Below are 14,666 nucleotides of genomic sequence, written 5' to 3' on the forward strand. Positions count from 1 at the left end.
TATTACAGGCATACATTTACAGTGCCCACAGGTGACTGGTAGAAGACGCCCATAAGGAAAATGAATGCAGCTTCTTTCGCTCTGCTTTTTGTTTTGGAGAGAATATTTCAGATTCTGAATGAGGAGCTGCTGAAGACACAAAATGACATCTGAAGTGTGATGCGTCACTGATTTAAACACTCAGATGTCAAATCAAAGACGTTTTATCTGATTTCTCCAGACATGAGCCTGTTTAAAATTCCTCAGCCTCCTGAAGACACAGCAGAGGAGCAGCTGGCACTGAGATGGAGACGCATAAAAACTTCTATCTACACAAGTATTTCCATGTTCTAGCCATTCTGTCTTACTTGTTATGATGGTGTGGTGCCATAATTGCGTTAAACTATTTTCTATAGTTTCTTGCAAATGCAGCATCTGTACTTGTGCACTGACGAGCGTCACCTGATGTCATGGTATATTTTATCATATCTAACCTCTATTTCTTCACAGCTTCTTTCGCCAGTATTTCAGTCTTGCTATAGATGTATTCTCTGCTTCACTGCTGCGCGATGGCTTTAATTCGCCTCAGGCTAATAAAATCCCAATGTTTTACTATACGCCCAGAAATAACCGTCCCCTGAAGTAGTCCATTAGTCCTAGACCAGGATGGGAAAATGGGTGAGGTCGAGGCGTCACTGTAATGAATCAAGGGGGATGGGACAGCGTTACGCGCAGCACCCCACCAGCCTCTCACGTCCAATGAAGGCTCGAGATTGGATGTGCACAGGGGAGGATGACTCCCACTCTCTGGCCGTGGCTGGTCGCAGAGGGCGGGGCTCCGTGCCTGCATTTGACAGCTGCGAAATAGAAAATGTAAAGAGCGTAGATGGTCTGGGAAACCATGCTGCTCCAAGGCAACCGCACTATCACAAGGAGTGGGATGCAGCATGGCCTTTTATAGCCCGCGAATGCCCTCGTAAATCTGGACCAATTGGAGAGAAAAGAAATACAGAGAAGGGGAAATAATTACTTTCATTGTGCACCCAAGGCTGGGATTTGCGGGGGCATGCACCGTGCGTTCTCCTTCCCGGTGACTGTGGAACGCAGTCGGACCAAGGAGCGCCTGGAGGCGAGTCTGGCCGGGCTGTGCGAGCTGGAGCTCCGCAAACAGAGGCAGGAGTGTCTGGTGCTGGGGGCGCTGGCCCTTGGAGACCCCCTGCCCCAAAACAGCTCCAGAGGAGAGCTGGCATGTTTCAGCAGCTGGGGGCAGGAAAACTTGACACTGAGGCGTCAGCTGGTAAGAAGTTCGAGCGTCTTTACTGCATGTTTGGATTCCAGTAGCTCCTCCATGTTGACTCACACCGTACTACCGCACCCTGGTTTGAAACCCCGTTTTTGCCCCATGTGCCACAGTCCTACACAGTTTTGAATGTCTGAGAGCCTTTACAGCGTGTCCTCATTGTAATCCGCTTGACCGTTGGATGGACTCTTGGACTGGGCTGCGCCTTTTGTGTGGATGTGACCTCTATCTGCAAAAAAAGTTACTCAACTTGATTAATAGGCTCGCTGCTTGAAGGGATGTAATGCGTTTCTGTGCTTTGGGCTGAGATTTATGCCTGTGGGTAACGAAATCAGGGGGTGGAGCACCCGCCGTTTGTGGCACAGACCAAGTGTTTAATGGCCCATTGTTCCCTCATCATGGACTTTTGTAGCTTTTACTACTTAACAAGCTCTTATTTGTGCTCTCAGCAGATCATAAAGGAATGAATTATTCCTTCGGCTTGTGAGTTGCGGTTGCAGCTCACATGTTCATGTCATAATTACCCTCAGCATATTTGATGAGGTTTTCTCTCTGTCGAGCTCCAGCGAAGTTGCGATAAACGTATTTGACGCAGCGGCAACATGAGAATTAGAAAATGGGTTAATCAAGACAAATCAGTGTGTGTGTGTGTGTGTGTGTGTGTGTGTGTGTGTGTGTGTGTGTGTGTGTGTGTGTGTGTGTGTGTGTGTGTGTGTATGCGCATCCCTGCAGCAGCATCTCCCGCACAAAGTTTTACGCACCGCTGAGCATGCTCTTCCCTGCAAATACTGCTTTATATGTTGATTTTATCGTAACGCTGCCGTTGATGACAAGTTTCATTTTTTGGGGACTGGCGGTCTGGTTTGGCCGCCGCTCTCGCGCAAGCTGTCTCAACATTGCGACAATAGGAAGCCATTATTAAAAGAGGGTGAAAAGGGAATTAAATCAGCCGCCTCCTTTTCACACCTCCTTCTCTCCTCCCTCCTTCTCCTCCGTCGGGGGCCTAACAATAGGCGCATATGGGGCAGAATACTAATGATGCCGACCGAGGCCCCAGTGAGAGGATAAGGCGCATAGGTGGTATTGTACGCCGGCGTCAGTTTGGGGTGGCATGATATGGGCACTGTGCTATTTTTGCCATCATGGATCTGAGTTTGTGTTGTAGTATTCTGATAGAAAACAGCGATTAATTTAATTAGAAAACAATTTCACAGAACACAGAGTGCGCGAGGGTCAAGCGGTTCCAATGCGCGCGCACAGACACACACACCAGTCTTGTGAATTCATATCCCCTGGTGGTGCCGGAGCTGTCAGCGCTTTTCAGGCTGCCTCCTCGTCCACACTGACGGGAAACAGGCTTTTTCAAGGCCGGAGTCGGAGTGACACGCGTTTCCCCGCAGGCTCGCATATTTCCCCTTTTCATTTTCCACGCAACGCGTCTGCGGATCGATGTTTATTAACTGTTTTGCTTATCCAAGCGTGTGAGTAATTACACGAGAAGTTCCTCAGGGAATTTTTTTTTTGTGCCCGACAGGACTCTAATTGAAGTCTCAAAATTGAGTCTTCACGATATCTGGTCGCCATCTGCGTCCGAGCCAAGTCCCCAATCTCATCTTCCATGTAGGTTAAAGCCTCTAAAATGTATGGTTCACCGTGTGACACAGAAACAACTGACCCATGGGAGAGACTGCCGGTGGACATGAATGAGGCCCCGGATCAGACAGGCTGAGGGGCCTTCTCTCCTGCATACAGTGTGTGCTTTTGGAGGTGTTGACAGCTGTGGGACGCCAGACAGCAGCTGGGAAAGCATCCAGCTCTGACCTCCCTCAGCTACCAAATGCGTGTGTTTGGAGAGAGCAGAGGGAAATATACTATGAACTGTGTATGAGTGTGTGACATTACATCTGGAAGAGTTTGATTTCTAGGAGTCTTAAGAGTGATGCTTCATCTCCCCTGGAAAGTATTGACCTCATGGATTCAAATCGAGTGTTTAATTGTCACCTGTGCCTGTGGGTGCATGCGAAAGCCTTTGCATGAGAGCGACGGACACCTTCCTCATTCAGGATTGTGTGTCTGCAGGAGGTTCTGCTTTTGTTTTGTGCCTTCACTGAAGCGCTGGCTTGTCATCGATCAGGTTGAGTGTGTCCTCATGTTAAGACAGCAGCACATCATTAGTGAGACTATAGGGCAGTCAGTCTGCTCAGCAGTGACCGGCCACTCGAGTGGATCACTGGGTGGTTTCCTCCCCTTTGTTCTGGCACACAAAGATAAAAAAAAAAAAAAAACACCAGACTGTGTGTGATTTGGCTTTTTATACAGGCAATCAGGTAAATTAGATTCTGAAAATATACGGTGACATGTTAATACACACGCACACAGACAAACAAGATTGTCCAGTGCACATTTGCAAACACGATGTCTTCTAATGTCAATCACATGAGCACAGCCTGACTCACGTCTCTCTTAAGAGACACTGACAGTCAACCCTCCCTGCTGCCCTGCCTGCAAGCCTGAGTGCACGTATGACTGAGTCAGAGCGCGCTAATGAATGCCATCCACTACGGTTATGTAAACACTGGGCACCTGTGTGTGTGTGTGTGTGTGTGTCCGTGTGTGTGCGTGCAAATTCAACCTCAAATAAGAATTTATCATTAAAATTTAATTTACCTTATTAAAATAAAGCATTGAGGTGTCTGAGTATCTTAATCAAATGCGTGTGTGTGTGTGTTTCCGGCCTCCCACAGCCCTCCCTGTGTGGAGCCAGTCACAACATTGCTTTAATTATACAAGTCCAGCAGTGCGGCTGCATGCCTTGTGTGCCCTGTTCCATAGATTTCTCTATCCTGGCGCTATCGTTTCAAAACCCTTCAACCGGTGGCTGGTTAGAGGTCTGTTCTAGTCAGATAAAAATCCTCTTTTCAACAGCCAAGGTCCATATTATTCCTTTTTCTTGCATGGGGGAATTGTAATGTCTTTATACCACCCCTCTCTCACACAATCAAAAGCTTATATGTTCCTTGGCTCAATTTTTTTTCATCAAGCTGTTTCTCACTTTCCATCTTTGCTCCTCAGTAGCCAAAGAAGATGTAACACGTGAATCAGCCGGTAATCAGTTACAGCGTTGTCCTGGATTCACCTGCTGATCAGTCGTTTTCATTCAAAGAGCAGGTGGTCTTGATGTGTTGTACACCCAGTGTGTTACAGCTTAATGACTGAGGTGAGGCTGGCTGCACCGTGTCCCCTGTCTCCCCCTTCCCCCACCAGCCTGGGGCAGAGGATGCAGTAAAACAGTAATGATACAGTGTGCAGAGTGTCAGGGAACCAGTGTGAGACCATTAATAATAGAATGCAATCAAAGACCAGCCTGCAAAATGCTCCCCACTCCACTCTGAACATGCTCCAAAGCCACATTACTAAATGTTGTCTAGTATTTGGTTGGTTTGTTAGTCCACAAAGGTTTGTCTGTTTCCTGCAGCATTGTAATTTGATTACCGCCACCACGGCTTCCACAGTGTGTGTATGTGTGTGTGCATTTGTGGGCATGGCAGCAAGCAATCAATTGTGTATCTGCATTATTGATTCTTTGATTTCCAATAGTCTCCCCTCCTCCCAGCTTTTTCTTTAACCCACGCCAGTCGCTAAAACAAAGCTTCTGATTCTTCATGTCTGCCACACAAAACCATAGTGATGTAGTGATGCTAATGCTTTGTTTATACTAAGACAATAACTGCTCTTGTTGAGACAAAAGAAAAGTGTTTGTGGTGAAGAGGTTGTGTGGGAAGCATAGGTTAGCTTGGGTCAGTTGCCCTCAACAGCATTTGCATTATGACCACATTTAGTCTGCAAGACAAAGCCGTCAGAGCTCAAGCACTGATTGGTGCACTGACCAAAAGATCAGCTGCAGTGCAGACTTAGTTTCCTCTTTTCTGGGAATTTTCGTCTTGATAAATTACAGTTTTGAAGAAGTGAAATAAGCACAAACACAGACTTTTCTCTTCAAGCTTGAGCTGTGAAGGAAGCATTATATAAATGTGTCTTGATCCGGGAAAATTGACAGTGAGGAGGAAGGAACAGCTGTGTCAGGAAGGACTTGGACGCTGCTGTGTTTTGACCTAAATGCTAACATGCTAACAAAGTCACAATGATCATGATAACATCTAAATATGACAATCCACCCAATAATTGTCGAAACTTGCCACTAAAACCAAAAATATCAACCTCATGGTAGCACTGCAGGGGGTGTCAGAGGATCAGCTAAGTCAGTGGACTAGAAATATTTCAGTCTGGTCAGTCAGTCAGGGTTTGTCTGAGTTTCTATTGGCAGTGTTTTATTGGCACAAACACACAAATGCACAGACAGCGCTCAGGAAGTGCAGACGACTATAGCAGTTGTCTGACAGGTGGTCCATCATAGCAGGTTTGTAATGTAAAAAGTGTCACCTTGCCTCGAGGACATGCTCAATCTTCTGGTAATGAAGTCTCTTAATGAGCCTTGAGTGTCAACAACATCACCTCCAACAAAATGAAGTGCGTTGGTGTGTGCGCGTGAGTGTGTTTGCAGGCGAGCGCGTGTGTTACGCCATGCAGACAAGCGTGCGTGTGAGTGTCTGCATATGTCAGTACATGTGTCAGGTGATTTCCACATGAGACCGGGGCAAATTGTCTGGCTGGCTGAGCTAGCATGTCCAATTTCATGTCTTACAAGTGTATGTGAGTGTGTGTGTGTGTGGGTGTGTGTGTATTCCTGCACCTCTGTTTTTATGAGAAGCAATTCTGAGTTTTGGATCTTCAGAGTGAGGTCTTTGGGATGTATATCATCGGACGAGGATCCTCGTGTTCAAGATAGGAGTACAAGGATGAGTGTGTGTTGTGATTATCTGTTCTTACATTTTTTTCTCTATATATCTATGAACAAGCACGTTTGTATATCTGGGTAGCACAGGTCTGCATGTGTCTGTGTATATACCCCCCACACCCCCTCCCATATGATCGAACGTCCCCTCACCCTTCACAGAGCCTTGAATTATTCATGTTCCGACTTTCCCCTGTAAGTTTGCTTACGCAGGAGAGCCCAGTGACAGATATGGATGCTGTACATGGATGCACTGCAGTCACGCACAGTGGTGACCTGTATCATCTGAGTTGTGGCTTTATCCGTTTTGACATTTTGGGTTTTTTTTACTTATTTTTTTTTCTGTCAGCTGATTGATTTCCTGTTAGCTGTTTAAAAAAACTACTTCCTGTAAATCGCTCTTTCATCAGAATGAAATATCCATCTTTGGAAATGAAGTGACTGATACTCAAACCAGTGTTTTGAATCAAGTCAGTGGCTGACTTAACACAACATAATGCAACTTAATCTGTCATTATGAGCGCTGTCTTGCTTTATACTGTACTGTGAAGTGCGCAGTGTGATGCTTTGTCCGCTTTGTTTAGTGTGAAGCCGTCTTCCCAGCAGGTGTTAAATGCATCAGAAGTGAGATTCAACCTTTCCCTCTCAGCACATAGAGTCTGAGAAAGAAACTCCGTAAGAAAGATGGATGGGAGCTGTGAACGGACTAAGAGCAGTTGTTAGTCTCTGATGGTGAGGATATTCTGTGAGACTGTATGCACAGAGGCGCATTCGCAAATGATCGACTAAATATAGCAATAAACCCTTAAAAGATGACTCTCTCTTTGTGAAATTCATTATGAGAATTTGCATGACAACACACCCAAATACGACCCATCTAGTACGTTAATTCACTAGCGCACAAACTTCCGAGTTAATCTCAACAGGTGACTGTGAGTGCCAAACCAAACGAGAGCTGGTGTGCAGCTGGAGAAACAAGCAGTGAAGAGCTCACAGCTGTGCTTCTGTCATTAGCGCTTCTGCCAACCAGTAATTTGATTTGCGAGCGCCGTTTGAACTTTTTGCTTTGTTGTTGAAATCACTGATTGTTGCTTCTTACTGTCTACTTAAAAAATTCTTCTCAACAGGCAATCAAATGCAGACACAAAAGAAAAAAATGGCTGAAAGTGTATACGTGTGTGGCCTTGTTTCTCTATGTTTGCGGGGTCTTAAAACCGGGATCCCACTCATGGTGTGGGGGTCCAACAGTGTCATGGGGACCAAAACGCTGGAGCCCATAATGTAAAGCATTGTATGTTAGGGTGAGGACTTTGGTTAGTGTTAGGGCAAGTCTCCAGGAAATGAATTCAAGTTGATGTAATGTGTGTGTGTGTGTGTGTGTGTGTGTGTGTGTGTGTGTGTGTGTGTGTGTGTGTGTGTGTGTGTGTGTGTGTGTGTGTGTGTGTGTGTGTGTGTGTGTGTGTGTGTGTGTGTGTTTCAGAGTGCCCTTCAGAGTTCCCCATGGGGCCTGATGCAAGCACTGGAACAGCAGGTGGGAGAGCTGAGGATCGACACTGACAATGGCTGCTATGACGGAGCTGAAGGAGACGCAGGCGACAGTCGGCCAAGTTCTGGTACTTCCACAGTTTTAAACCTTTTCTCTGGCCGCAGCTTGGAGGCGCATGAAGTTCAGAGTTTTCCAAATGAGCATTTTGCAATTCACTCGCTTTCAGTTAAACCAGTGAGCAGTTTTTTGCCATGAAACATTTTCTCTTTGCATTTTAAAATGCAATGAGTTTGTAATTTATTCCTGCTCTTATTGTTCGTTCATGCTCCAGTTGCTTGCGGTTTTGTGTTGTGGCCTGTTTGTGAAATGCAGTGAGACACTGCCTGCATCCAGCAGCATATTTATAGAGACCTGGAATGCTCAGTGAGCAATGATAAATGAGATCACCTCCTCTCGCTCTCTCTCTCTCTCTCTCTCTCTCTCTCTCTCTAATCACGTGTCCTAGGCTTCTATGAATTGAGTGAGGGTCAGTCGCCAAAAGGAAGATCTTGTTCCACTGAGCCCACAGAGACCGTTTCCTCCTGGGCTTCCACCAACGACAGGCCAAAGTCTGTTGGTAAGAAAAAGTACACGTGCACTTCACACTCAGAAATCGCAACATACATTGAATCGAAGCATGTATTCATCTCATCTCTCGGAAAAAAGATGGCTGATTTGTTACTCTTCTCTGGTATCTTCTGTCTTGCAATTAATAATTATTTCATGATGATTTAAACATAGTCTCTTTGCCTTATGATAGTAACACATTACCTTTATTTAAGCACATTGCTTGTCTTATTATTATTTGGTTTGTAGTATTACAATGATGCCCCTGCATCTTGACCTACAACAGTATTATTTTCTGTTTTAGGTGACCCCCTCGTGCCGAATGGAGAACTGGACGTGCCAGTCCTACGCACCACCCTACCCCGCTCATTCTCCGCCCCTTACCCACCTCTGGAGGGCATCGCTGAGGAGGGCACAGCAGTGGACTCCTGGCAGTGGAACCTCAGCAGCGACAACCAAGCCTTTCAGCAGCAGTCTGTGGAGGATCACATCACTGAGGAGGACTACCAGCAGGCCTTGAGGGTGGAGGGTTACATACTAAGTCTCATCCAGCGCCATACCCTCGCACCACGGCCATGTCTGCCTCGCACCACCCTGAGCCCCGACCCCCCATACTGCTGTGCCTCCGGACACAGCTCCTTACACAGGAGAACTCCCTCTCTGACCACAGAGCAACGCCTTCCTGACCCCTATCTCCAGCCCCACGTTGACCTTTCGGCAAACCCCAAGAGCCACGGCTGGGGTTGTGACCTGCAGGAGGGGGAGGCCTGTGGAGGAGAAGCCCCGTCTTTGGAGGAGGACTGCTATCTGGCTCTGCCCTACCCCCAGCCCAGGCCACACTCCCTGACTGAGAGGCTACCATCACCTCTGCCCTCCCTGGACCCCCACTGTGGTGTTGGGGCTCTTGACCCTTGTTGCAAACCTCCATCCCCCCAGCATTACTTACATCCACAACCTCCTATTGATCACAAACACAATTTAGTAAGTGCTCATTACATCCCTGGAAAAGGCTGCCATGCCCCCGTGCGCTCCCCTAGACACTACAAACCAGAGCAGCCTAAGCCCAACCGAGCTCTCACCACTCCTGACCACCCAAACTCCAAGTCCAGAACCTCAAAGAAGAGCCACAACGAGCGTCAGAGAGCCAAGAAATCAAGCAGTAAAACCAGTCGATCCCAGTCTGAAAACAGTCTCTTGGGCCAACGAGTGCTGCCTGAGCGCAGGTACAGCACCACGGAGAGGCACCAAGGCAGAGGGGATCACACTCAGAACCAAGGCCAAGTCACAGGGCCACACCCGGGCAACAACACTCACATCGGGAGGCGACGTTGGTGCTCTAACCTGGAGCTCAGTCAGGACGAGGGGGAGACCCTAGCAGGGCAGGCACAAAGACGACCTCCCCGGAAAGCTCGCCATGGTCACTTTTGTCCCCATTCCCAACCCCAGAACTGCTACCAGCAGCAGCAGCAGCACTCCCAGCGCTGGCACCCAGACTTTGAGGAGAGGGCCCCTCTCTGTCAGGGAGAGGAGGGCTATGCTGGTGCCGCCCCCGCAGAGTCTGAGTCCAGCATGAGCGAGGTGTATTCCCCAGCCTCCAGCTCACTGTCCAGTGACTCAGATGAGAGTGGGGGGCTGGTGTGGCCCCAGCAGCTGCCACCACGCCTCGCTTCTACCTCCTCCTCCTCCTCACCTTCACCACAGGCCACTGCCAATGCCCCCTCTCAACCAAAAGCCTTTGTCAAGATCAAAGCCTCCCATGCTCTCAAAAAGAAGATCCTCAGATTCCGCTCAGGGTCCCTCAAAGTTATGACTACCGTATGAGGAAATGGTCAAATTCATATTGTTACTATTGTGTTGTAAAGCCAAATTTTGGTCACCAATCATATGTTAAGTAACCAATCCAGTCTTTATTCTCCATCTACCTCTAATTACAGTACGCTCTTAGCAAGAGACATTTACATTAATGCTAATGATTAAACATCTGCTAGAGATCATTTGTCTGTAGTATCTGGTTGAATTTATCCTGTAGCTGACAACCATCAGACACTAGACTAATGGCCATTATCCTTCTGTAATTGATAATAATGGATGTGATGCAGACTTACACTGTGTTGACATGCTGCCATTTTTTTTTATGTCTGTTGGCCTTACAGTTTCATTAATCAAGAGAGTCATGGTTAATTAATTCTTCTAGTGCAGAGTTGGCCAAATCCAAGTCTACATGACTAATATGTATATTGTCAAAAGATTCAAGTCTCTCTGAACAGCAACACTCTAGAAATGAGATTAAAGTGTTTTGTGGAGCTGATTTTCCACAGAAATGTCAGTTTTCTCTGTTTGACAGGTTCAAAATTTCCCATTAATTTCCATCAATTGGCACTAATCAAAGGGAAATAACAGCTCAATTTAAACCCAGGCATACTCATTGATTATTTAGTTATTATTGTAGACTTTATGCTCAAACTTTCATATTTTGTGTGGTCAGCTGGCTAAAAGCCTCACTGGGCCACACGACCAAATCACTGAAATGCATTGTATGTTCATTTAACTGGAGTTTGAACGCTGTCTTTGTTTTCCCACAAATCAGTACCCAATGACTTTTTTATTCCAACTTTTTGGAAATGATTCATAAATTATGAGGATGTTATTCAGAAATCACAAACCCATCAAATAAAGCGTGACTAAAATTTTAATTTTACTTTTCATTTTAGTGTGTGGTAAGACTTCGAGGGAGGACTTGTCATGCACATGGACATCCACAATCCTGTAGCAAAATCTCTCATTTGTGTGGGAGTGGACAAAGATGTACAATACAAATCTACATTTACATTCATGTGTTGATTATTAGTCTCTGAGCAGAGGGCGTCAGTAATTGTACTCTGCCTCTTTGTAAACTGTGGATTCACGCTGAAGTGAGCTGTCCACTACCTCTCTTCTGCCAGCTGCTTTAGGGGCCAGTGTGTATAAACACATATCTGTGAGTCAGGAATGGGTTTAGTAGAGGCCATAGTAAGGGGCCAGTGCACACGCATGCATGCACATATAGTATGTGCACAGACTTAGACTCTCTTGTAAACATGTACATTTTTGTATATACCATCTTGTGGCCTTCTTTGGAATGAATGTAGTTTGTAAATAAAGGCGATTTTGCTCTTAATTTTGGTATCTGACATTTTTATTGCTTTGTTTATTCTCAAACGTTGTAATACAAGAAGATCAGTCTAAAAGATAAATTAACATAAATGAGGCATGCATTACGCAAGTGACAAATGATGACGAATGCACATTTCTTCTCTGGACTTCTGGATACATGCTGCGTTGTGTGAAGTACTTGACAAACCCACAAACATGGCTTAAGCTCATACTCGCTCAAATCACTTCTCCTATCTTATTTATTGCCTTAAGGGTACGTTACACTGAAACAATGGTTCTCTCAGAGGAAGAGCTCACCATCGATGAGCCCCTCAGCATCAGAGATTTGGAGTACAGCGCCCTCATGCGGTTCATGCGTAGTACTACACAAAAGGACTGTTTTGCTGTTATGTCTATGGTAAGTTTTATGGTACATGAGGTAATCAAATGTGTGTGTTACAAGAAATAATTATTCATTTTTTACGACATAAAACAATAGCAAGTGCATCTCAATGTCTAATTTCGGACACCAAGCTTTAATTGCAGCTCACACAGTAATGAAGAGACATGACCGTCTTCTATTATATAACAAACACAGATCATCCATTCGTGGGAACAAAAAACAGAAGTGGCCAGCATTTTGTTGCACGGGGCACGAATGCATACACGAAATACTGCAAGTTGGCTAATAGTTCCTGATCTGCAAGTCCCGATAACATCTTTAAATACAATCTCAATGCCTCTGCATTAAAACAGCTGCCGTTTTTACACTGTCAATTACTGAACTTTAGCTTCGGTCTGGGTTTATGTGACCAGAGTGTGTCAAAAGACCGATCTGACTATCATGGTTTATGGTGAACCCCTGTAGTTGTGCCGCTTCGGCGCAGCAGAGGTCACTCCTGCCAAACTAAACCAACACCTGCTGAACCCCAGCCACAATTTTTGAAGCTGGATCACTTTAATACAAACACCACAGTGTATCACCCTCAGACCTTGGTGGCCTCCTTCCCGTAGCTTGAGCTCCTGGTGTCGTTATTAGTGATGGTCACTCTGGTCGTGGGATCCTCGCTGATGAAGTGCAGCATGTTGCGCAGCGAGCGGTTCATGCTGTCCTTGAAGCCCCGGCCCAGGCACACATAGAGCAGCGGGTTGAGGCAGCTGTTGAAATACGCCAGGCAGAGCGCTAGCACGTGTGCCAGGTAAATTGTGGGGCTATGGGGAGAATTTCGAGGGGTCACCAATATGAGGAAGTCCACGATGTGGAGTGGGAGCCAGCACAGGAAGAAGCTCAGCACCACAGCGACGATGACCCTCAGCGTGCGCGTGGAGCGGGTCCGACTGGAGGAGAGTCCGCTCTTTGCTTTCCTGTACACCTCCAGGTGACAGGCCACGATCACTAGGAAAGGTATCAAGAATCCCACCAGGAAGCGGTAGGAGGTGATGAGCCAGGCGCTGAGCAGGGTGTGCACCGTCAGGCACTCCCTCTTCACTTCACCTGCCTTGATCTCCCTGGTGTAGATGAACTGGGGGGTGCTGCCAAGCAGGGCCAGGCACCAGACAGCAACACAAGAACAGGCAGCCAGCCTGTACCGCCTGTTGTTCTGGCACCAGACGGGCCTGCTGACCAGCATCCAGCGATCCACGCTGATCAGAACCAGCTGCAGGACGCTGCAGTACATCACCAGGTAAAACAGGCCTTTGACCAGCGTGCAGGCCAGGGGGCCGAAGTGCCAGTGGTCATCGTGCGCCAGCGGGACCATGAGCAGAGGGAGGGAGAGGCAGCACAGGAGATCAGCCAGGGCGAGGTTGAGGAACCAGATTGAGGTGACGGAGCGGGGCATGCAGAACCCCGTCACCCATAAAACCAGAGCATTTCCAGGGACACCCAGCAGGACCACAAGGCCGTAGAGGAGCAGAGCCACTATCTGGATCGGCTGGATCTTAGGCGTCAAATTGTCAGGAATCTCCGGCAGTGTGTAGTCTGATATGTTATAGTCAGATGTGTTATAGTCAAACATCTTGTAGTCATCATAGCCCATGAGTCCTTGAAGCTGCAGGTGGAAAAGATGTCAAATAGCCTACATGAGAACCTTTTTATCATGTTTCATGAAGAGATTTCAATTGAACTTTCACAGTTGTAATGTGTGATAATTTTAAAAGATAAATCCTTTAAATTAGACCAAAACAGTCCCAACATTTTAATCTGATTAAAGATGGATTATCTTAACTAAGTAAAATACACTTAATAAAAACAGTCTCATTTAAAATTCAATTTAGGATTTTGCTGATATTTCAACTTACGGGTTGAGCTGATGTTGTAGCCATACTGCCAGCAGGAAGTTATGGAGCTGTTCTGCTTTTAAGTGTGTTTTATACCCACCCCCCCACCCCACCCCTTACACGCACACACACTTGCACAATATTTCTAAAAAAAGATGACATGTAGTCTTCTCGGCACAGAAAGTTTAATTCAAACAAAAAAGTGTTTACCAGATAAAGTCAAAGTGATTCTGCATGATTTTGCTGAAATTCAAGTCATATCTCATATTGCACCCCATCATCTAACATTTTTATGACACAATCTTAAAATGCTGTGATCGTGTTCACCGGCCTACGCTGGTTTATCACTCTGATCCTGGATTCATCTGAAATTCTGAATGGTCACCACGTATATCAGGGTATTTCTGAATCATATTTAGCAGTTTGTCATAATTTTAACGGTTTAATACAGTAAATAATGTTAATTTGCCCTCAAGATTACACGATATAAGCTTTATTTACCAATACAAAGACAGTGGTGAAACACTACACCTTAATCCAGTATTAGAGATCTATGCATGTTTCAAAAGAATCGTGAATGTAAAATAATGATTACAAAAGACACATTTTAAACCCTCATAAACATGTTGCTGCTGCTTTAGATATACAATGATATGAAGAGAACTTAATGTGCTTTATTGACTAGAGACCCTCCCTCAAATCTATATTACTTACTTCTCAGTTTCGGCCTCTTTACTTCAAAATGTACCTCCAAGTTGCTCTCTCTGTTTTATCTCCCCTTCATGAAAAATGCTGCTTTCCCATTTTTGATAATACTTACCTGGGTTCTAGTCTGTCTTTATACTGTGGGGTATATGAAGGCCTGAAAATGGTGCAGTCTGCCAGTTTGTTTAATTAGCACATTTTGCATAAGAGAATTTTGTAGTTAAGATTCAAGGACAAGTATTATATAAGAAGTGGATCTAGTAGGGCAGCATTTCCTCAATGTTAAAAAAAACCCAAAAAACTAAAATAAACCTTCAGCACCCAAT

General features: G+C 45.8%; 2 protein-coding genes across 2 annotated transcripts; one reads left to right on the top strand and one right to left on the bottom strand.

Annotated features, from left to right (window-relative positions):
* Nucleotides 1-821: 821 nt before the first annotated feature.
* Nucleotides 822-11,378, top strand: LOC139335837 (dapper homolog 3). The gene is made up of 4 exons (XM_070969604.1): nucleotides 822-1,276; nucleotides 7,612-7,744; nucleotides 8,123-8,233; nucleotides 8,528-11,378. Exons 1-4 carry the CDS (start codon nucleotides 1,046-1,048, stop codon nucleotides 10,042-10,044), a joined length of 1,992 nt encoding a protein of 663 aa, XP_070825705.1. The 5' UTR covers nucleotides 822-1,045; the 3' UTR covers nucleotides 10,045-11,378.
* A 15-nt stretch (nucleotides 11,379-11,393) lies between these two features.
* c5ar1 (complement C5a receptor 1) lies at nucleotides 11,394-13,670 on the bottom strand. Its single transcript, XM_070969605.1, has 2 exons — nucleotides 13,657-13,670; nucleotides 11,394-13,406 (listed from the first exon to the last, which is right to left on the bottom strand). Exon 2 carries the CDS (start codon nucleotides 13,392-13,394, stop codon nucleotides 12,342-12,344), a length of 1,053 nt encoding a protein of 350 aa, XP_070825706.1. The 5' UTR covers nucleotides 13,395-13,406; nucleotides 13,657-13,670; the 3' UTR covers nucleotides 11,394-12,341.
* Nucleotides 13,671-14,666: the final 996 nt, after the last annotated feature.

Source organism: Chaetodon trifascialis, chromosome 9 (assembly GCF_039877785.1).
Source record: "Chaetodon trifascialis isolate fChaTrf1 chromosome 9, fChaTrf1.hap1, whole genome shotgun sequence".
NCBI classification, from domain to species: Eukaryota; Metazoa; Chordata; class Actinopteri; order Chaetodontiformes; family Chaetodontidae; genus Chaetodon; species Chaetodon trifascialis.